Source organism: Nerophis lumbriciformis, linkage group LG34 (assembly GCF_033978685.3).
Source record: "Nerophis lumbriciformis linkage group LG34, RoL_Nlum_v2.1, whole genome shotgun sequence".
Lineage (NCBI taxonomy): Eukaryota > Metazoa > Chordata > Actinopteri > Syngnathiformes > Syngnathidae > Nerophis > Nerophis lumbriciformis.
Window position 1 is genome coordinate 6,556,124 of NC_084581.2, and position 23,877 is coordinate 6,580,000.

The 23,877-nt window shown below is 40.6% G+C and overlaps 1 protein-coding gene across 3 annotated transcripts in view; it reads left to right on the top strand.

Moving 5' to 3' along the window:
• The first annotated feature begins 381 nt into the window (after nucleotides 1-381).
• cnksr3 (cnksr family member 3) overlaps nucleotides 382-23,877 on the top strand; it is a 35,980-nt gene continuing 12,484 nt past the window's right edge. The window contains exons 1-3 of one of the 3 annotated variants that reach the window (XM_061929572.1): nucleotides 382-629; nucleotides 19,235-19,398; nucleotides 19,738-19,940. In XM_061929572.1, the coding sequence (XP_061785556.1) occupies nucleotides 578-629; nucleotides 19,235-19,398; nucleotides 19,738-19,940 (419 nt within the window). In that variant the 5' untranslated portion in view covers nucleotides 382-577. Of the gene's footprint in view, nucleotides 630-19,234; nucleotides 19,399-19,712; nucleotides 19,941-23,877 lie in introns of those variants that run through there. The other 2 variants (XM_061929573.1, XM_061929574.1) reach the window with 2 other exon arrangements.

Consider the following 23,877-nt stretch of genomic DNA (forward strand, 5'->3'; position numbering starts at 1 on the left):
ACAAGAAATGTCTATACAGAGAATGCTGTTTCTCCAAATAGTACATTTGGACAAGTCCCCCTCCACACTAGTTTTCTGGAAATGTGACGTCAAGAACAATTAGTTTGATTAGCCATGGCCTATTGAGTTGGCTACTTTTAAAATGTTATAACCGGTCGACAGGTAGAGGGCGCCATTGTTACGATCTTGTCAATCTTAACTTCCAGATGGGGCTTTTAACAAAACAAACTTGACGTCTTGTTTTATCAACATAAACATCTAAACAGAAAATGTGGTTTTATTGGTGACGTTGTAAACAAATAGTGTGACGTTAACAAAGAAAACGGCTCGTTCAGATTCCCTTTTTTTTAACCTGATTGGAGGAGAACTAAGGGGCGTGGTCAGTGTAACCTGACACCGCGGTGCACGCGCTCCTGTCCCCCTCCAAACCTGCAAGAGAGCAGTCGGGCCAGGAGCAGCACGAGGCTACTTCAAGTCCCAACATGATGACGCTTGATACTCATGTTTATTTTTAATTTTTATTAATGATGATTTTTTACTGGCCTCTGGGCTTTTTCTGAACCTTGAACTTGGAGACATGGATACTGTGAGGACGTGGAGTCCGCAGCAAGTAGTGGACTGGATGAAAGGTACATTTACCAAACACAACATTATAGAAGCTCCTTTTTGGTACTTCAGCAAAATAGTCAAACAACTTTTAATTAACTCTGCAAGCATAATAACTTCGTCAACATTCAATTTCAATGTGACTCCAAATATTGTGTGTGCTTCTCAATCGTGAATATTATAAGTACAACTTTGAGTAGCACATAATTGTTTTCATAGAAGAAGAAAATGAAGATGTCATGGAGGTGTGAGAGGCAACAACATGACATTTTCTAACCAAATGATAGGCAACAACATGACATTTTCTAACCAAATGATAACATTAAGTGCCAGAAACAAAAGTAAACAAATCAGCTTGCCAGCTGAAGGACACACCTGTTTGGTGACGTCACATAGCACCTGTGCAGAAAGCTACTGTGTCCATAATAATAATAGCAATGCAAATAAAAATACAAATTGTTTACTGTGCACAGGAGATGAACATTTCAGCACCCACAGCAATGGTGGCCAAAGTGCGGCCTGCAACACAATATAAAACCACAATGACTTAAAAACAAATTAAAAGTAGAAAGAAAAGAACCGGAATACGCAAAGTAACCAGAAAGGTTGGAATGTTGGTTCTTTTAACTCAAAGCTTACATACAGGGTGGTATTTAGATACTTTTACTATATTTTTTCTACAAAAGGAAATAAATAAAAATGGCCACAGCATGTTTTGTTTTGTTTATAGTGTGCAGCCCTAGGTGGAACATTTTTGGACACCCCAGATTTACACTGCTGGGTTATGTAGGATTCCACGCGAGCTATCAACATATTAATTCAGAATGATAGATAATGTTGACTATTAATGTCTAGTTATGTTAAAACAATTTTATTTTTTTTAAGTGCATGTGGCCAAGTTCAGTAAAGTTGTGATGTTATTGTGACGTGTGTATTTAACAAACAGTGTAACATTTGACAATGTGGAAGTTTGAGGAAACACGTTATTGTAAGACTGCCAACATATAACTTAAAAGATACATTGTAAATTTCGCCAACTTTGCGCACCCAACCAGTCACAAACCACCCCACCTGCATGTCTGCTGGGTGAGAGGCCAGGTCCAAATGTCCACCACAATAGATTTAGTTTATATCTTTAGTTAAGTTAAAGTTAAAGTACCAATGATTGTCACACACACACCAGGTGTGGCAAAATTATTCTCTGCATTTGACCCATCACCCTTGATCACCCCCTGGGAGGTGAGGGGAGCAGTGGGCAGCAGCGGTGGCCGCGCCCGGGAATCATTTTGGTGATTTAACCCCCAAATCCAACCCTTGGTGCTGAGTGCCAAGCAGGGAGATAATGGGTCCCATTTTTATAGTCTTTGGTATGACTCGGCCGGGGTTTGAACTCACAACCTACCGATCTCTGGGCGGACAATCTAACCAGTCAGAGTACAACATGCATGTGTGTGCATATAGACGGTATTAAAGTTAATTATATCCATTAAGTGCTAAACAAGCCTCAACACACTCATGTACACACCATCGTTGATTCATCTCTTCAGGTAAGTCATAGTACAGCATGCATGTGCGTGCATGTAGACTGTAGTGAAGATAATTATCGTCATAAGGCAGTAAACAAGCCTCAACACACAAACAGCAAAACATGCACACACTTCCTGCGTGTGAGAGGTCACAAGGTTAAAAAGCGGACACTCTAACCCAGTGTTTTTCAACCTTTTTTGAGCCAAGGCACATTGTTGTCATTGAAAAAATGTGGAGGCACACCAGCAGAAAACATAAAAACATTAAACTTAGCAGCTGATATTGACAATAAAAAGTTGTTCTCACAAGTTTTGGATAATAATTCAAACCATAACCAACTATGCACGACTATAGCTCTTGTCTCAAAGTACTGTCACATCACTTATTGACTATTATTGACTTATTTTGGAGGTTTTTGGTGTCTTCCTGTGTGTAGTGTTTTAGTTCTTGTCTTGCGCTCCTATTTTGGTGGCTTGTCCTGTTTTGTTGGTATTTTGCTGTAGAAGTTTCATGTCTTCTGTACATTGTTGATTGTTATGTCATGTTCGGATGTAATTTGTGGACGTCGTCTGCTCCACACGCCGTAAGTCTTTGCTGTCGTCCAGCATTCTGTTTTTGTTTACTTTGCAACCAGTTCAGTTTTAGTTTCGTTCTGCATAGTCTTCCCTAGCGTCAATGCCTTTTCTTAGCGGCACTCGCCTTTTGTTTATTTTTGGTTTAAGCATTAGATACCTTTTTACCTGCACGCTGTTGTCTGCATATTGTGATCACAACAAACCATGTTTCCGACATCTACAAAGCAATTAGCTACCAGCTGCCACCTACTGATATGGAAGAGTACAACATGGTTACTCTAGACAGCACCGACACTCAACAACGGCACATTTGCAGATTATTATTACTGGTTTGCAAAAAATATTTTTAACCCAAATATGCGAAATTACATATTCTCCCACGGCACACCAGCCTGTATCTCACGGCACACTAGTGTGCCGCGGCACAGTGGTTGAAAAACACTGCTCTAACCACTAGGCCCTGAGCAGGTTAGTGTGAACAGTGACCGTGGTGGCGGTAGACAAAGACAAAATGGCAGTGGGGCTCAGTCAGTCACATGACCAGAACTTTTGTGGTAGTTCAGTTGGATATACTGTATTTCTGATATTCCGACATGTGACTTTTTCCTGGAAGTAAAAACCAGTGGTGGTCAACCAAGCCAAGATTCTCTTGAACAGCAAGCAGCGCGCGAACTACCTGAATACCAAAGAGGCTTAAATCTTTCTGCAAAAAGCAGATACGAGCAAAAATGTAAACTATGTAATGGAATAATAGATCCAGGGTTTCCTGAGCCACCGCCTAAACTAACGTCTTAACAAGCTGCTGCGCTTGGTTCTGCCTCCCCTGTCAGTACGTCTCTCTGCTGTGCTGCTGTCCCCCAGCATTGTCCCACCCACACAACCATCTGATTGGTTACACGCAGAGCGGTAACAGCCAATCAGCAGTGCGTATTCAGAGCACATGGAGTCAGTGCTCACAGTCAGGTGGAGTGAGCAGATAGGTGTTTAGCAGGTAAGCATAAGGCAGCAGACTCTCCCCAAATTATAATAAACACCTCCCAGTCCTCTACAACTCAACTACTAGTAACATCACTGTGAGCCCGTTGACGTTCTAGAAACACAAGCGGCAGCTCAGCTCGCTCGCAGTCTTTGAGGTGAAGACTAATTAGCTTTTAGCGTAACGTTAGCTCACTGTGCGTGCGTGCGCGCGCGTGTGTGTGTGTGTGTGTGTGTGTGTGTGTGTGTGTGTGTGTGTGTGTGTGTGCCCCACATGAAACGGACAGCAAAGACCTGTCTGTTAGTTGTTAACTGTAGGTCAATACTGCTTGTCTTTCTCTGCTTTTTCTGTGTTGATTGAGGTGTGTTGAAGCAGCAAAAAACGACATGATGTTAAATGAAGAGTTTCTATCACTGATAGTTGATATAATAATGTAACTGCATCATTAAGCCTACATGAACTTCATGGTGTTCAGGGATGAATAGTCTCTCCTATTGCTATTGTACACATTTTTCAGCTATAGTTACATTAATCATTAGTAATGTAGCAGCCCAGTTTTGAATGGCAAGGTCCCTGCTATCACATGTTGATAAAAATATAACATTTACATAATAAAAATCCACTACAGGCTTCCCAAATGCTGTAATAAATTAAGCATGATGAGTTGAGCATATGTCAGCATGTGGTCCCACTTTTAACTATTTTTTTCAAATGCTTATTACAAATGCTTAGTTACAGTAAGTCATTGATTTGACTTAGTAAGTCATTATTTTGTCATTATTTTGACTTTGTAAGTCATTATTTTGTCATTATTTTGACTTAGTAAATTACTATGTCAAAATATTGACTTAAGGGCAGCACGGTGGAAGAGAGGTTAGTGCGTCTGCCTCACAATACGAAGGTGCTGAGTAGTCTGGGGTTCAATCCCAGGCTCGGGATCTTTCTGTGTGGAGTTTGCATGTTCTCCCCGTGACTGCGTGGGTTCCCTCCGGGTACTCCGGCTTCCTCCCACCTCCAAAGACATGCACCTGGGGATAGGTTGATTGGCAACACTAAATTGGCCCTAGTGTGTGAATGTGAGTGTGAATGTTGTCTGTCTATCTGTGTTGGCCCTGCGATGAGGTGGCGACTTGTCCAGGGTGTATCCCGCCTTCCGCCCGATTGTAGCTGAGATAGGCTCCAGCGCCCCCCGCGACCCCAAAGGGAATAAGCGGTAGAAAATGGATGGATGGAAAATATTGACTTACTAAGTCATAATAATGACATACTTAGTATCTCAGGTAACTAGGACTGTTTTGTATTTTGTTTTTACTTTACGGAAAAAATATCGAGATATATATTGTATATCGCCATTCAGCAAATGGATGTTATTTTGAAATGCAAAATATTTTTATTTATTATAAGATATTGTTATTTGGTTATTTTTTCATAAATATGTGTTCAATGTAATCAGAGTCTGTAGTCTATTGCCCCCCTAGGCTGTGGTGGCAGCGATGAGGTGGAGACGTGATGGCGACAGGCCGTCCGCCTGTCCCGGGCGACGCTCCCTTAACTATCACATTTTCTGGGGGAAACACTGAGATCCCTATACTTTTATAAAAAAAATTACAAATTTCCGATAATGGCTTTTTGCCGATATCCGATATTCCAATATTGTCCAACTCTTTAATTACCGATACCAATATCAACCGATACCGATATCAACCGATAGTGATATATAGAGTTGAGGTTTTCCAGCAAGCATGGAGTGATAATTTAATATCGTATAAACGCATGCTTACCTTAGCTAAAGCTAAATATTACTCAAATCTCATCCGCCTCAACAAAAACGACCCTAAGTTTTTGTTTAGTACAGTAGCATCGCTAACCCAACAAGGGACTCATCCCAATAGCTCCACCCACTCGGCAGATGACTTTATGAATTTCTTTAATAAGAAAATTGAACTCATTAGAAAGGAGATTAAAGACAACGCATCCCAGCTACAACTGGGTTCTATTAACACAGATACAACTGTATCTACGACGGATACTGCAATACAAAATTGTCTCTCTCTTTTTGATGAAATAACATTAGAGGAACTATTACGGCGTGTAAGTGGGATAAAACAAACAACATGTTTACTTGACCCACTTCCTGGGAAACTTATCAAGGAGCTTTTTGTATTATTAGGTCCATCAGTGCTAAATATTATAAACTTATCACTTTCCTCTGGCACTGTTCCCCTAGCATTCAAGAAAGCGATTATTCATCCTCTGCTCAAAAGACCTAACCTTGATCCTGACCTCATGGTAAACTACCGACCGGTGTCCCACCTTCCCTTTATTTCGAAAATCCTCGAAAAAATTGTCGCACAGCAGCTAAATGAACACTTAGTGTCTAACAATCTCTGTGAACCTTTTCAATCCGGTTTCAGGGCAAATCACTCTACGGAGACAGCCCTCGCAAAAATGACTAATGATCTACTGCTAACGATGGATTCTGATGCGTCATCTATGTTGCTGCTTCTTGATCTTAGCGCTGCTTTCGATACCGTCGATCATAATATTTTATTAAAGCGTATCAAAACACGTATTGGTATGTCAGACTTAGCTTTGTCGTGGTTTAACTCTTATCTTACTGACAGGATGCAATGCGTCTCCCATAATAATGTGACCTCGGACTATTTAAGGTAACGTGCGGAGTTCCTCAGGGTTCGGTTCTTGGCCCTGCACTCTTTAGTATTTACATGCTGCCGCTAGGCGACATCATACGCAAATACGGTGTTAGCTTTCATTGTTATGCTGATGACACCCAACTCTACATGCCCCTAAAGCTGACCAACACGCCGGATTGTAGTCAGCTGGAGGCGTGTCTTAATGAAATTAAACAATGGATGTCCGCTAACTTCTTGCAACTCAACGCCAAGAAAACGTAAATGCTGATTATCGGTCCTGCTAAACACCAACATTTATTTAATAATACCACCTTAACATTTGACAACCAAACAATTACACAAGGCGAATCAGTAAAGAATATGGGTATTATTTTCAAACCAACTCTCTCCATTGAGTCACACATTAAGAGTGTTACTAAAACGGCCTTCTTTCATCTCCGTAATATCGCTAAAATTCGTTCTATTTTATCCACTAGCGACGCTGAGATCATTATTCATGCGTTCGTTACGTCTCGTCTCGACTACTGTAACGTATTATTTTCGGGTCTCCCTATGTCTAGCATCAAAAGATTACAATTGGTACAAAATGCGGCTGCTAGACTTTTGACAAGAACAAGAAAGTTTGATCATATTACGCCTATACTGGCTCACCTGCACTGGCTTCCTGTGCACTTAAGATGTGACTTTAAGGTTTTACTACTTACGTATAAAATACTACACGGTCTAGCTCCGTCCTATCTTGTCGATTGCATTGTACCATATGTCCCGGCAAGAAATCTGCGTTCAAAGAACTCCGGCTTATTAGTGATTCCCAGAGCCCAAAAAAAGTCTGCGGGCTATAGAGCGTTTTCTATTCGGGCTCCAGTACTATGGAATGCCCTCCCGGTAACAATTAGAGATGCTACCTCAGTAGAAGCATTTAAGTCCCATCTTAAAACTCATTTGTATACTCTAGCCTTTAAATAGCCCCCCTGTTAGACCAGTTGATCTGCCGTTTCTTTTCTTTTCTCCTCTGCTCCCCTTTTCCTTGTGGAGGGGGGGGGGGCACAGGTCCGGTGGCCATGGATGAAGTGCTGGCTGTCCAGAGTCGGGACCCGGGGTGGACCGCTCGCCTGTGCATCGACTGGGAACATCTCTGCGCTGCTGACCCGTCTCCCCTCGGGATGGTGTCCTGCTGGCCCCACTATGGACTGGACTCTTACCATTATGTTGGATCCACTATGGACTGGACTCTCACAATATTATGTCAGACCCACTCGACATCCATTGCTTTCGGTCTCCCCTAGAGGGGGGGGGGGGGGGGGGTTGCCCACATATGCGGTCCTCTCCAAGGTTTCTCATAGTCATTCACATCGACGTCCCACTGGGGTGAGTTTTTCCTTGCCCTTATGTGGGCTTTGTACCGAGGATGTCGTTGTGGCTTGTGCAGCCCTTTGAGACACTTGTGATTTAGGGCTATATAAATAAACATTGATTGATTGATTGATTGATTGATATATATATATATATATATATATCAGTGACGTGCAGTCACTAGAGGCAGGTGCCATCATGGAAAGAAAAAAAATGTAAAAAGAAAAAAAATTAATTAAATTGTTATATGTATGCAGTGATTATACTATAAAGTTATTTTCCATCTAACTTCACCAGTTTTAGATTATTTTTATTCAAAATCGCTGAATTTTCACATTTGCCGTTCAAATACTGAGAAGAGACGGTGCGGTGAACAGCAGCCAGTTGAGGCACGTCACTCAGTGCCTCAACATGGACGGACTCGGCTACCGAGGATGTCGTTGTGGCTTGTGCAGCCCTTTGAGACACTTGTGATTTAGGGCTATATAAATAAACATTGATTGATTGATTGATTGGTATTAAGACAATATTATGCCTAATTTGGACAACCAGGTATGGTGAAGATAAGGTACTTTTTTAAAAAATTAATAAAATAACATAAATAAATTAAAAACATTTTCTTGAATAAAAAAGCAAGTAAAACAATATAAAACAGTTACATAGAAACTAGTAATTAATGAAAATTAGTAAAATCAACTGTTAAAGGTTAGTACTATTAGTGGACCAGCAGCACGCACAATCATGTGTGCTTACGGACTGTATCCCTTGCAGACTATATTGATATACAGTATATTGATATATAATGTAGGAACCAGAATATTAATAACAGAAAGAAACAACCCTTTTGTGTGGGGGAGGGAGGTTTTTTTGGGTTGGTGCACTAATTGTAAGTGTATCTTGTGTGTTTTATGTTGATTTAATAAAAAATAAAAACATTTAAAAAACGATAATAAAAAAACAAAACCGATAATTTCCGATACTACATTTTAACGCATTTATCGGACATCTCTAGTTGAAAGTATTTCTCATAATTCTTCTTTGTACTTTGTAAGCACCATTCATTTGAACAACCTCTTAAACTGGATCATGTCAATACAATGTTTAACTTCTTTACTTAATCCATTCCATCATTTAATTCCACATCATTTTAGCTGTTTTCAATTTTACCAAATCATCGAACTTTAATATTTTGACTCAATAAATAGTCTTTGTATGTTCTCTATATTCAACATTATGTATCAGTCTAATACATTTTTTCCATATACAACAACCTATCTGGACTCGATAAAATAATCGATAAGGTATCGGTTCGATAAGAGGATTCGATAATAGGCTCGAACTCGATAATTTCTTATCAAACATCATCCCTATTTGCGTGTACTGCCATGTTTGTTGCTGTTGCACGCGCCGTTTACAAGTAGCGTGTTTCCTCCGTCTTTATCTAAATATAACTATAGACGTCAACATGTGTATGTGCTGAAAGCTTCATTTATGATTGCTGCCTTTTAGTAAAAGGTTTACTCTTTTAGGTTTTGCTCACATTTGCTTTCATTCATGTAGACTCGCCGAGTTGGTGCTTTTTTGAATAACTTGTAGCAAACTTGCTTAAGAAATACGAATAATATCTAGATAGTACTTTAATGGGAAATAATAACCGTTAAAAGTATATCAAACAAACTTTTAACGGAGGGATCACTGCAAACTCATGCATTCTTTTGACTCTGCTCCTTTGGACTGTAGTGTGAGCTGCATGCTTTTCTCGTTGTTTCGTAAAATCTTGCACTCTTCCTCCCGTTTTGATTACCTCTGGAGGAACTCTGAAGTAACGTTTATCCTTTTCGCAATTTAAACGATTCATACAGCCAAAAACAATACAAACATAGGGCATTTTGTCTTTGAGAAAGGCTAAATGGCGCCTAGTATCGATTGATAAAAGAGTTAGCTTGACCACCACACGTATTCATTGGGCGGGACGTGAGCCGGACATGATCACGACAGTAACATCCCAGCAATTGGAATTCATAACATACAACATAAAATAAATATTAGAATGGCCCCCAATCCATTGATTTTTGCGTTAGCAGAAGTTTGGACACCCATGAGTGAAAGAAACACCTAGTTGATGATAATTATCAGCAAGGGCAGTTGTTGTCTATGACTTGGTTAGATGTGATGTGTAGAAGTCAATCGAACCTTTCAACACCTTGGAGCAGATCTCAGATCAGCAAGCGTCTCTTCCGTATGTGTATGTGCATCCAATTGATCACCTGACCCACAGACGAGTTTGGTGTTTTCAGATGGATCTACGTTCTAGTGCTCGTAAGGCATCGACCAAACAGGTTCTAGTTTTGATAGCTCTTCTACCGGACTGTTGTTGGCTCGCTTTGTGTTCAAGTCACAAAACACAACCGTCGTGTTGCCACACCAGAACCTGGTCCTGCTCTCTACCTGTCAACTACTCTTCCATCTGCAGTCCATTTCACTGCAGCATAATCCCCATGGGATTATTAGTGTGGTAACTTCCACTGGAGCAAGTTCAAATTCTGACAGAAACTTTGTGGTTTGGACCTGATGTGGAGAAGGATCATGTGACCTGCAGCCTGTTGTTTTTTCAGTGGGAGGGGAACCTCCACAACGTTGCTGGGAACGTCACCGTAGTCCATAACGACTGTTATGGAAGAATGGAACCTGTACAACATTGGAAACACTATTTGTACATACAAGTACACGTAGTATACACACACATACAGTATGTGCATGCACAAGTTTGCGTTAGTACCACTGGATTGATGGCAAAGTGAGGATGAAGATTTTGTAACTGGCATTACATCTATAGTCATAGCTTCTGATTTTGGAAAAAATTAAAACTTTGACCTCTTTGTGCATGTGTGAGTTGCTCACACAATCACACTTCCTGTTTGCAAGTGTGCACGCCTCCCTCAAGGAAATCCTTTTCCTCTTTAATGTTGTTTGGTCAATGCAAATGTGCACGTGAGCGTGTGCCACCTCTTTTCCTCTATGCCCTGCCTACTTCCTGTTGTCGTGCCAAGTTATTTTGGGCTCTTTGGGCTTCTTCATGATGTCATCACACATAACAGCTGTCTTATGCGAATGAGATGTTAATTATAGTGAATACATTCATGTCTAATTAGTGGCTTGCTGTTGTTCACATTTGTTGTGTGTGCGTGTGTGTGTTTATCCTGTGTGACTTGTTGACCTTTGCTCAATGATTAACTGGACTGTTAATAAGCAAAAGTGATGAGAGATGGTATTATTAGAGATAATATTGTTAGAGATTATATTACAAAAGTATTACATTATAATAGAGATTACATTATTAGAGATTATTTTATTAGAGATGTTATCAGTAATATCAGAGATTATATAATACAATATATTATTAGAGATGTTAGCAGTATTATTATTAGATATTATATATGTTGTAATTATCAGAGATGTTATTTTTAAAAATGTTATTAGCGATGTTTTATATGTTTTATTGGAGATTATATTTTTAGAAATGTTTTCATTTTATATTTTATTAGAGATGTCATTTTATATGTCATTATTAGATTTGTTATTTTTTTAGAGATGTTATTTTTAGAGATGTTATAGAGATAATTGTATTAGCTCATGTATTTTTAGTGACAATTTAGTAGAGATGTTATTAATATGGTTGATGTTGTTATTAGAGATGTTATGATTAGATATTTTATTACTAGATATTATTCGAGATGTTATTTGTTAAAGTGTGAATGAATGAGATGCCGGCTCAGTGCCGTATTATAATAACAGCAGTAGTATTGTATGTGTGATGGTGAAGGAATAAGCAGTCCATAGATGATCGTGTGACTGTGAGTTTTGTGCAGTGTGAGAATTGTGGCTGATGCCAAAGCACACAAAGCGTCTCTGCAGTATTCCAGGGTGGCGTTACTGCTTGCCGTGTGCCAGACGTTTGAAGACCCTGCCAGTGGGAGCAGAGCAAACAAAGGTGCTGCACTAAAACCTTCTACATGTGGAATGAAAAAAATGTCTTCACTTTCATTTACGTTTCCATCCTCCTAGGAAAGCTTATAATTTCATGTCTTAGCTGACAATCATCTTCAAACCCTTATCCGTGTTTGTGTGTCCGTGTGGTGTAGCGTGCATGTTTGTGATTCACAAAATTATGGAACCATCTTTACATCCATCCATTTTTTTATTTATGTGCTGTCACTCACTAGCTTCTTTGGTCCCTTTGTGGGAAGGGTACTGATTTCGGTACTTTTAATGAGTACCGACTGAATTCTGTCGGTACTACCAAGTACCAATTCACATATACTCAAACGGAACCATATTTTGATACCTTTGTTGCATGTGACGTCAAACACTTGGCGAGCAAACAGGCGTATTCGTAGCAAAAATGTTGCAATTTTCCATGCCAACAAAGAAAGCACGCCTCACAGACAGTGTTCAAATTTGAGGCTCCACTTTCCAAAATGTGTTAGCGTAATGCTACTTCACATGAGATATGCCATATACATGCTACTCATTACCTTAGCGGTTTTACACAGCCATTTCAACACCTTAAAATGTGTTAATGAAAACTATAACTAAGATGCACGTTACAATCAAACAGCTGCTGTGTAATAAGTACTGTACAATACTAACAGTATAAACACTATGTAGGATTCAACAAAAGACACAACTTAAACTTAATGGCAAAGACTACTTCCTGACTATGCAACACACCTAGGACAAACTGAGTTGAATGGAAACTTGCAAATGATATCCATAAGTCTTAGAAATCAAGATATAACAACTGGACAGCACAATTTTCATTATCAGCTCACTGATAAATGTTAAAAAGAGATTTGTTATTAAACGAATTAACAACTATTACCGCATAAGCACACAAAATGACCAAAAATTGGTACGGTTGAGTACCGGTATTGATTCTCAGGTCTCGGGAATTGATACCATATCAGTTTATATGCGAAATGTATTATTTTGCAGCCGTACTTAAAAAAAACAATGCGGGATTCTTTATTTGGACACTTCATTCCAGAGAATGATGCATTGTATGATAATTAAAATGGTGTATGAAAAACTATTTTCTTTAAACACTAAATCATCACGAAATGTGGGGCATACAAAAACTGAGGTACCTCCGAGTACTTTTAGAAGTGTACTGATGGAAGTAATCTGACAACCTGACAGTGCACTGCATTTACACACTTAAAAGACAAATTCGAAGTGTGCAAGTGAAGACACAGCCATCTTTCAGCAATTTGAAGTCGAGAATAGGATTTCCCAAAACGTACTTTCATGACATATGAATATCATGTTTGGAGTTCCATGCTGTTGTTGTTACAGTAAATACTTATTTGATGTTGACTTGCGCTTATGACGTTCCAGTTGAATGATAAATGTCTTAAGAAGAAGGTTGTTGTCGTTCTTATAAGATTGTTGTTGTTGTTCTTGGTGTCAGAGGTGTTCCAGGTCCAAACAGGAGGCGTTGTATTAGTACTTTATTTGCTCAGAATGTCCCTGCCAGCCATCTGTTGGAGCAAGTATCGACCACATGCTGCTCATCTGCGCAGTTGACACCTTTTGTTGTCTTGACACCCGAGTGTGCTTCACATCAGCCATTTGGTGTCCAAAAACTTCTGCTTGTTTGTTTGCTTTTACTGGAACTGATCCAAACTGCCTTAACCTTATTTAGCTACTCCATGCAGTGCATGGACACCACTAATTACAGGCATGTGAAATGTCCACAAAAACGAGGAAATCCGCGTTTTTAAACATACATTTTCACATCAAAATATCACTTCGCAATTTTTAATGGCATATTGTAGCATGTAAGGACAGAAGTCTAAGGAGGAGTGTCAAAATATGGAGATAATTGTTTTAATGAAAATTAGGCTTTTTCTTATCAGCAATGGACCAGTATCTATACATCTGTGGTTTCTCCACGCAACAACACACAACCGGAAATATGTCCCGTGAAAACTTGTCAGATCGGAACTCTCTGACAATAAGGTATAATTTTGACTTGCCGGTTGTAAACAGAGGTCACAACACCGGAAGTATATTACCCGAGGGGGCGTGGCTATAGGATAGAGTTGCCTAATGAGAAACATTTTCTGGGTTGTCTGCTTGCATGTTAAATAATTTAACATTACACTTTCAATGATGATAATGTCAGTACATTATCTACTGGAAAAAACTATTCTGTGGTACATTACATGGGACATGTAAGTGTCAAAAAGACAGCCAAAAGAGGTTAGTAGATGAGAATACATCAAAAGTAAAAGTGTAGAAATGCACCCAATTGCAGCAAATGTAGTCTTGATTTTCAAAATTTTCTTTCGGGGCTTTTGTGGCAGAGAAGTTGTCCTTCCTTTTTTTGTCAGTTTTTCTCTTTATTTCTCAATGTGTGCTCACATGCCTGTAATTAATAACCTATTAATCATACTCAAAGACAATATTATTTTTGGAGACCTACTGAATGTGTACCTGTAATTAAATAGCGATATCATCGTCATTATTGTTGTAAAGTCTATTTTATCCCATCATCATGGTATTAATTTGTGACTTGTCCAATGCTCAGCTGTCACTAGGGCTGCAGGTCAGAAGTCCATCATGCTGCTAGGGCCAAAGACAAAGGGCAAAGTTCAGGGTGGCGTAGGCAGTGGCGCCACTGGACCTGGCGAGGTCACTGGGTTTAAAAGAGTTGACTTTTTTTCCCAAGACTACTAGTGTTTAGAAAATTACTTTAAAAAAAAATGTATTATAGTTGTTACTTTGCCAAAACATTTATTGAATTAGTAACGGAATTAGTCTTTAACGAATATATTTCATTACTGAGGAAAGTATAACACTTGAAATGCCTGAGAAATAGCAAGGAGAAGAATTACCGGGTATTTGATACATTGCTGATTTTGCACGTTTTTCATTTACAAAGCATGTCATCTTTATCATAGATACTCTTCAACTGTGAGTGACATAATCTAAAACAAAAATCCAGAAAACCACATTATATGATTTTTAAGTCATTAATTAGCATTTTATTGCGTGAAATAAGTTTTTGATCACTTAACAACCAGTAAGAATATTGGCTCTCACAGACCTGTTAGTGTTTCTTTAGAAAATCCTCCTGCTCTCCACTCATTACCTGTATTAACTGCGCTTGTTTGAAATTGTTACCTGTATAGGGACACCTGCCATTACTCTTAATAAAGCAAACTCTAACCTCTCCACAATGGCCAAGACCATTGAGCTGTGTAAGGACATCAGATATATAATTGTAGGCATGCACAAGGCGGGCTACAGGACAATAGGCAAGTAGATTGGTGAGAAGGCAACAACTGTTGGCGCAATCATTAGAAAATGGAAGAAGTTCAAGATGATGGTCAATCTCACTCGGTCTGGCGCTCCATGCAAGCATCAATAGCTATGTGCACATGGACACACTTAATCAGATTAAGAGCCTAACTGGAATAAAAATGCTTCATGTAAACATGCCATTCGGAATAATTCGGGTTGGAATTATCCTTACTGCGCATGTCTTTGATGTCAGTTATACTTTGGTAGTAGAGGTGTGGGACTTCATTTGATAGTCTTGGAATGAAGCAATTGTCTTGCTGCTGTCTCCCCAAATTCAACATGTACAGACGTAGCGTTATATGCCTTTGAGTTTGTTGCTTTAAAACGAGACTAGCAAAAACAAAAGTATGATCTGGAGTGTCATGCGTCGATGTGACAATAAAAAAAGAAATCCAGTTGTCGTCTTAACGAGCTGTTTTATTCACTAGATACTCCAAGTGCTAACTGCTAGCCTCAGACACATACACAGAACGTCGTAACATTAGGATGTGCGGCAATTTATACATATCCCAACATAAATGGCACAGAACAGCTCCATTTTACAAAAGAAGTAAAACAAAAGTAGTGAAAAGAAGGAAAAAATTATAAATACCGTGATAACGTCGGACAAGCAGAAATGCACAAAGCCATATTTGTTTACAGTGGAAGTTAACTGATTCTTAAGCACCTGCAGTGAGCAAAGTTGTTTAAAAGATAGCGGCGTAGCACAAACAATAACAGACCTTTCCGTTTGTTACGTTCTGTGCATGTCAAAGTAAAGTATTACGATACAAGGTGTAATGCATGAAAATGCACGTTATAATCAGATAATTCTCAGGGTTCATGTGCACAGTAACATTCTAATCCGAATGATGATGAGATTAAATACATGTTGTCCATGTACACATGGCTAATGATCATGAGGACGGTGAGGCACCAGCCCAGAACTAAACGGCGGTCAACAACCAGAAGAGAGCTGGGACCACAGTCTCGAAGAAAACAATCAGTAAGACACTACGCTGTTGTCTGGATGACAACCTGCAGCGCACGCAAGGTCCCCTTTCCCAAAACAGTGCATGTCAAGGCTTGTTTGAAGTTTGCCAATGACTATCTGGATGATCCAAAGGAGGAATGAGAGAAGGACATGTGGTCGGGTGAGACAAAAATAGAGCTTTTTGGTCTAAACTCCACGCACCGCGTTTGGAGGAAAAAGACGGATGAGCACAATCCCAAGAACACCATCTCAACCGTGAAGCACGGAGGTGGCAACATCATTCTTTGTGGATGCTTTTCTGCAAAGGGGACAGGATGATTGTGTCGTATTGAGGGGAGGATGGATGGGGCCATTTATTGCGAGATCTTGGCCACTAATCTCCTTCCCTCAGAGCATAGATGATGGGTCATAGATTGGTCTTCCTCATGACAACGACCCAAAACACACGGCCAGGTAAACTAAGGAGTGGCTCCGTAAGAAGCATCTCAAGGTCCTGGAGTTGCCTAGCCAGATCCCAGACCTGAACCTAATTGAAAATATTTCCGTATTGCCCCGCGACAGCCCCAAAACCTTAAGGATCTGGAAAAGATCTGTATGGAGAAGTGGGACTAATTCCCTGCTGCAGTGTGTGCAAAGCTGGTCAAGAACTACAGCAAACGTCTAATCTCTGTAATTGCAATCATAGTTAAAGTTAAAAAGTTAAAGTTCCAATGAATGTCACACACACACTAGGTGTGGTGAAATGGCCATGTCCTCTGCATTTGACCCATCCCTTTGTTCACCCGCTGGGAGGTGAGAGGAGCAGTGGGCAGCAGCGGTGGCCGCGCCCGGGAATCATTTTTGGTGGTTTAACCCCCAATTCCAACCCTTGATGCTGAATGCCAAGCACGGAGGTAATGGATACCATTTTTATAGTCTTTGGTATGACTCGGCCGGGGTTTGAACTGACAACCTACCAATCTCAGGGCAGACACTCTAACCATTAGGCCACTGTGTAGTGGCCTAGTATAGGTCTTTGTACCAAATATTAATTTGTGTTTACCTGACATATCGAATACTTATGGCATGCAATAAAATGTTAATCGCTACAAGGAGAGATATAGGTTCTCAAGCACATTGGTGTATATGTAAATAAAGCTGTAGTCATTCACAAATAGCCAAAAGCAATTGGTGACCAGAGCATCGCATTGCTCGGTAGTCAAGAAGTCGGCACATCACCGCCATATATTTTCTAAAAGTTTGTTGCGCTGCGTCATTGTGCGTCAGCGAAGACTACGTTAACACGCAAGGGGCGGGGTTTGAGCCAAAGAGGATGCCCTGTGCTTTGCCCGTCAGGTGCAGAGAGGAGCGAAGGGCTATAACAAAGGCACATCAAAAGATACCGGTGTGGCGTGATATACAGTTTTCTAAAATATACCGGTATAACTGTTATACCGGGATACCGTCTAGCCCTAAGCAGTGTTGGGTTAGTTACTGAAAACCAGTAACTAGTTACAGTTACTAGTTACTTTATTTCAAAAGTAACTCAGTTACTAACTCAGTTACTTACACCAAAAAGTAATGCGTTACTGTGAAAAGTAACTATTTAGTTACTTATTTTTTTCTTATTTCTTTTTTTAAAGCTCCCATTAATGCCCTTTTAGCCTTCATTTCAGTACTGTTATTGCACTGGAGAATAATACAATCTGTTGATCAACTTGACATGCATTTTTATTTTCCTTTTAACATAATTAATGAAAAACAGTGCAACATAAAAAGGCATTCCTCCTTTCTTTAAACTTGGACCAATGACCATTAATAAAAAACAAGTTAAAGTGCAACATAAGAAGGCACATCATCTTCCTTGAAACATAGGTAGTGAAATAAAGCCTGACATCTGGAATGATGCTGCTGTCTTCCACACTTGGAGCCATGGATTGTAGAATCCTTGTTTTCAGTGGCAGGATCATTGACACAGATGGTGAAGTTTCAGTGCTCAGTAGAGATGTAACACTTTTGAGGGGTTTAAGCACCTGGAGGACCTCATCCCACTCTCACATCATCATCAGACAGGGTGACATTTGTCTTCAGGGTGTTGTGGGTCAATGCAGAGTATATAGCTGCCTGCTGCTCCAACATATCATAAGTGGAGTTCCACCTCATTGGGACATCATGTATGAGCTTATGAGTAGGCAGCTTTAGCATTTCTTGCTTTGTCTTAAGCACATGAGCAGCTGTTGTGCTTGGGTGGAAGTAGGAAACCTCCTTCCTGATCCTCCCAAGGAGGCGCTCCATCCTATTGACTGAGATTCCCTTCTGTGATGCCAAATTCACTACATGTGCAAAGCACCTATCTGTGGTCCCAGTCCTGCCTCATTCACTGTAATTATTTGATTTTTGGCATTATCACGTGTGACTGGGATATCTTTATCTTCCATTCCTCCACTGCTTGTGTCAGTACCTGCGCAAGGTGACTCTCGTAGAGGGGGCGTGTCTTCTCATCTCCCAGTCTGCTGTGATGAAGTGAGTGCTTATAGTTCCCCTGGACGTCCACCCGTCTGTCATGAGCGCAACAGATGATGCTCGCATAGTTCATCCACAACTTTTTTCTTCTCCTGCTCATAAAGATCTGGCACAATCTTATCGCTGAAGTGGGTGCGTGACGGGATGTCGTAACGTGGCTCAAGCACGTTCAGCATGTGTTTAAAACCCTCGTTTTGCACAACCGAGACTGCACCTATAAACACACCGGTTCAATGGCGCGGGGCGTTCAAGCTCCTCCGTTACTCCGCTCGCCATGACCACGCTGTGTGTGGACTGAACGTGCCAACAACGTTTTTTTTTTGTTTCATATATCAAACCGCGGATCACGTGTGTGCCTCCCCTCCCCACACCCACACCCAGACACACACATAGACCGCACCTCTTTTCTTCTCTCCGGCTTGTGACAGAGGAAGATTCAGAAGAACGACACCGCAGCGCTTCTGTTTCTAGCCGATACTACATCAAAAGTAACGTAAAATAAGGCAGTAACGCATCATGTAGTAACGGTAACTGAGTTACTGAATATAAAAAATAACGCGTTAGATTACTAGTTACCGCCGAAACTAATGGCGTTACAGTAACGCGTTACAAAGTTACGCGTTAGTCCCAACACTGGCCCTAAGTGACGTGATGTAAAGTTCCAAGATGAGCGCTAACTCCCAACCTTATGTCACTGCAGGTCTGGATGACAACCTGCAGCAGTACCTCCCGTCCTTCAGGTGGCAGCAAGTGGACGGTGAGAAGCTGCTCAAGATGTCCCACCAAGAGCTGCTGTCAGTGGGCGTGGCAAAGGTTGGACACCAGGAGCTGATGCTGGAAGCTGTGGATCTGCTGTGTGCACTGGTCAGCCATGTTGATGATAATGTTTGTGTCTCACAATTGCTATTGTTAACAAAATGTCAGCTAAGATAGGTAGCTTACAGAACCTATGTTACCATGGTGACCATGTGATGCAGACACATTCACATTCACTCAGGAGAAAGGTGCGCTGATACATTAGTAGTTTTTCTGTAAGACCAAACCGACGGTCAAGTGATGTACTGTAGCTGGAGCAGCATGAGGCCCTGCCCACTTTTCACAAAGACCGCTACACTATCTAAAAAACACACATTTCCTTTGCAAGTTGTCCATGTTGTGACACCTCAACCTCCTAACAGTACCCTTAGTGTGGTCTCTGATCAGAACTACGGTGTGGAGTCGGACCACCTAAAGACTCTGGTGGGCAAGATGAGGTTGGCCTATCACAACCTGAGCAGCGCCGTGTCGCAGCGCCGGAAGAATCCCGCCTACCAGAGCAAAAGTGCCCATCAGCCATCTAACGAGTTCCTGAGCGCCGTGGTCGAGCTCATCGCCGCTGCCAAGAGTTTGCTGGCGTGGCTGGACAGGTGGGCGTGAATTCGGTTTGCGTTGTTTGGTTGATGTTCCTCATCATTGAACTTCTATACCTAATCATTGCACATTTCTTCTTATTCTGGTCTTTTTCCAACTGTACATCTGATAATACACATATTCAAAATGTACATTGATTCAGTTCATGCAACTTAATTGACATTTAAACACATGGTGCTTATGCTATTCGCATATTGACACTGAGAATTTATAATAAAAATGACCAAAAAACATCATAAAAATAATTTAGGTAATAGGACTGTGCTGAGATTTTAATCCCCACTGATAATTGAAACATGATAGAATATACATAAAATTAAATTAGTTACTTTGTTCTTCACAGAGGATGTGAATGATGTAAGTTTCTGTAGACCATGTGACTTTTTAGAGATGGTAATGCTTTTGGCCCCAACAGATACACTATATTGCCAAAAGTATTTGGCCACCTGCCTTTACTCTCATATGAACTTGAAGTGCCATCCCATGGAATTGTCCAAAATGTTTTGGTATCCTGGAGCATACAAAGTTCCTTTCACTGGAACTAAGGGGCCAAGCCCAACTCCTGAAAAACAACCCCACACCATAATTCCTCCTCCACCAAATTTCACACTCGGCACAATGCAGTCCGAAATGTAGCATTCTCCTGGCAACCTCCAAACCCAGTCTGGTCCATCAGATGGCCAGATGGAAAAGCGTGACTCATCAGTCCAGAGAACGCGTCTCCACTGCTCTAGAGTCCAGTGGTGATGTGCTTTACACCACAGCATCCCACGCTTTGTATTGGACTTGGTGATGTATGGCCTAGATGCAGCTGCTCAGTCATGGAAACCCATTCCATGAAGCTCTCTACATACTGTCCGTGGGATAATTGGAAGGTCACATGAAGTTTGGAGCTCTGTAGCAACTGACAGAAAGTCTTTGCACTATGCGCTTCAGCATCCGCTGACCCCTCTCTGTCAGTTTACGTGGCCTACCACTTGGTGGCTGACTTGCTGTTGTTACCAAACTCTTCACTTTTCTTATAATAAAGTTGACTTTGGAATATTTAGGAGCGAGGAAATTTCATGACTGGATTTGTTGCACAGGTAGCATCCTATGACAGTTCCATGCTGGAAATGACTGAGAGAGGCCCATTTTTTCACAAATGTTTGTAGAAACAGTCTCCATGCCTAAGTGCTTGATTTTATACACCGGGCCAAGTGATTAGGGCACCTGATTCTCATCATTTGGATGGGTGGCCAAATACATATTGCAATATAGTGTCCCTTAACAGTTAGGAAAAACCCAGGAGCACCACTTAAGTATTAATTTTTACTTTTTTTAATCTTATTTTTTAAGAAAATAAGCAAAGTATTGTTATAATAATACATATTGTTGGCTATCGAGAATATACAAGCCCTTTTATTAAATCCAAAATATTGACATTTATTGATTTGGTGCATTTGCAAACAGCTAAAATTAAAAGCAAATATAAACTGCTGCCAAAGAATGTACAACAATTCTTCTCAACAGAAAAGGAGAAATATAACCTTAGTGAAAAATCTAAGTTAGAACATACTGAAAATAAGATATTCATATCATTAAAAGGGAACTGCAAATTTTGCCTATCGTTCACAATCATCATGTCGATGGATTGATTTTTTTTAATGCATTCTTACTTGTAAATAATACTCTGCTTACAGCGGAGCTTTTGGGAGGTCCTCTATTTCGCCCGTAAAATCCAATAAATAACCATTCAAAAACCGCCAATAATACTCCATTTACATTTTGTGATTTGAATATTAACCAAGTATTAGTGATATTGTTATTATAAGCGCTAACACAGACAAACTGTTTATAGCGACGCCGTGATCACACGCTTGTGTGCAATTTCGACATGATTGACTGGTGAGTTGTTTCCTCGCTTCCTTGCTCCCTGGATGTTTATTATAGGTCATAAATCATGCCTCTGACCTGGATAGTAGAAGGCTGTGGACCTATTCCGACAAGTTGGTACACTTCGGCAGCCGATTAGAACCCGGAAATGGCGAGAACGACACGAAAAGAGGCTTGGGTCCACCCCACTTTTCTTTATGAGATTAGATTAGATTAGATTTATTGGTCCCCTTGGGGAAATTCATTGTCACTGCCGTACATTTAAACACTAGACATTACACATCACACAAAAAAAAATAACAAAAAGACATCATACATGACTAACACACATTTACAGGCTTGTCAGACAGGTCGGCCGGCTGTTAAGGGCGGCTATAGCTGCAGGGATCAGGCTTTTCCTGAGGCGGGCCCTCCGGAATTTGATTGTTCTGTACCTGCGCCCTGATGGTAGTGGGATGATGTATTGGTGTAGTGGGTGAGTGATATCCTGAACTATTGTTTTTGCCAGTAGGGTGATGGACCTGTGGTTTATGTCTGAAATGTTGGGTGTGGGTAGGCCGATGATTTTAGCTGCTATGTTTGTAATGCGTGTGAGTTTGGTCCGGTTGGTTACAGAAAGCATGGTGAAAAAACATGTGGAACAGTACAGAAGGATGGGTTGAACAATGCTTTGGTAAAGTAATAACAGGAGATGAGGTGCAACGTATAGTCCTTTAAGTTTCCGGATGGCTGACAGTCTTTGTTGACTTCTTTTTTGAATGTCCGTGGTGTGTTGATCAAAGGTGAGTTTATTGTCCAAGGTTATGCCCAGGTATTTAAAAGTGTCAACTGTTTTAACTGTTTGTGTGTTTATGATGATGGGGTTCTGAGGTGAGGGGGGGTTGAACCATATTTCTTTTGTTTTATTGACATTGATTTCCAGATAACTGGCTGTGCATGACTCTGTGAAATGTTTGACTGTGTTATGATAGTCCAGGATGGATTGACTGTTGGAGAGGAGTGCGAGAATGGCTGTGTCATCTGAGTATTTTTTTTTTTTTTTTTTTTTTATGTCCTGTCCAGCTTCTCAGGCAAATCATATAGTCATCTGAGTATTTTAAGTATGTTGTGGTGGGTGAGATGCTACGGCAGTCATTGGTGTAGAGTGTGTACAGGAAAGGGCTCAACACACATCCCTGTGGGACCCCGGTGTTGATGGTAAGCATCGGGGATGTGTTTGAGCCCACCCTTACTGCTTGCAATCGGTCGGTGAGGAAGTTGTGGGTGAGGTGGATCAGCTGAGGGGGGATGTTGAGCTGGTGTAGTTTCCGGATCAGTAGATGCTTCTGTAGGGAGTTGAAGGCGGAGCTGAAGTCCACGAAGAGGATCCTGGCAAAGTTGCCTGGGGAGTCCAGATGCTGGAGAAGGAGATGCAGCAGGCAGGCCACAGCATCCTCTGTGCCCCTCCTGGCCCTGTAGGCAAATTGGAGGGGGTCCAGGTGTGGGGTGACAACTGGAAGGATGTTGTGAAGCAGCAGTTTCTCCAGGCACTTCATAATTATGGATGTGAGGGCTATGGGGCGGTAATGGTTGAGTTCTGTGGGTCTGGATTTTTTCGGTACTGGGATGATGGTTGCAGTTTTCCACAATGTAGGTATTGTTGCAGTCCAGTAGCTTTCACAGAAGAGTGAGTGTAGGAGGTTTATGTCATTCTTCATCTAAATTGTACAGTAAGTGATATTTTATTATGTTTGTTGGCTCTCATAAAGTCTGCAGCAAGTAATAATTAGTGATGTTGAGAAAAAAAACTAACGTTGTGATGCGTTTATAAAATTAATGTGTCGTGTATGCTTAAAATGATCAAAATATGTAAATATTAATTCTTATTATAAATGTCCCGGTTACTCCATTACATACTGTATGTACTTACGTCATGTATATAAAACCTTAATGGAGATGTTAGCATGTTTTTTTAAGGGCTTTTTGGCAGAATAAAGCAGCTCCCATAGTCTCCGTTGTAAGCGGATCAGTTGTCATGTCTTTCATAATGATTATGAACGATAGGCAAAATTCCAAAAA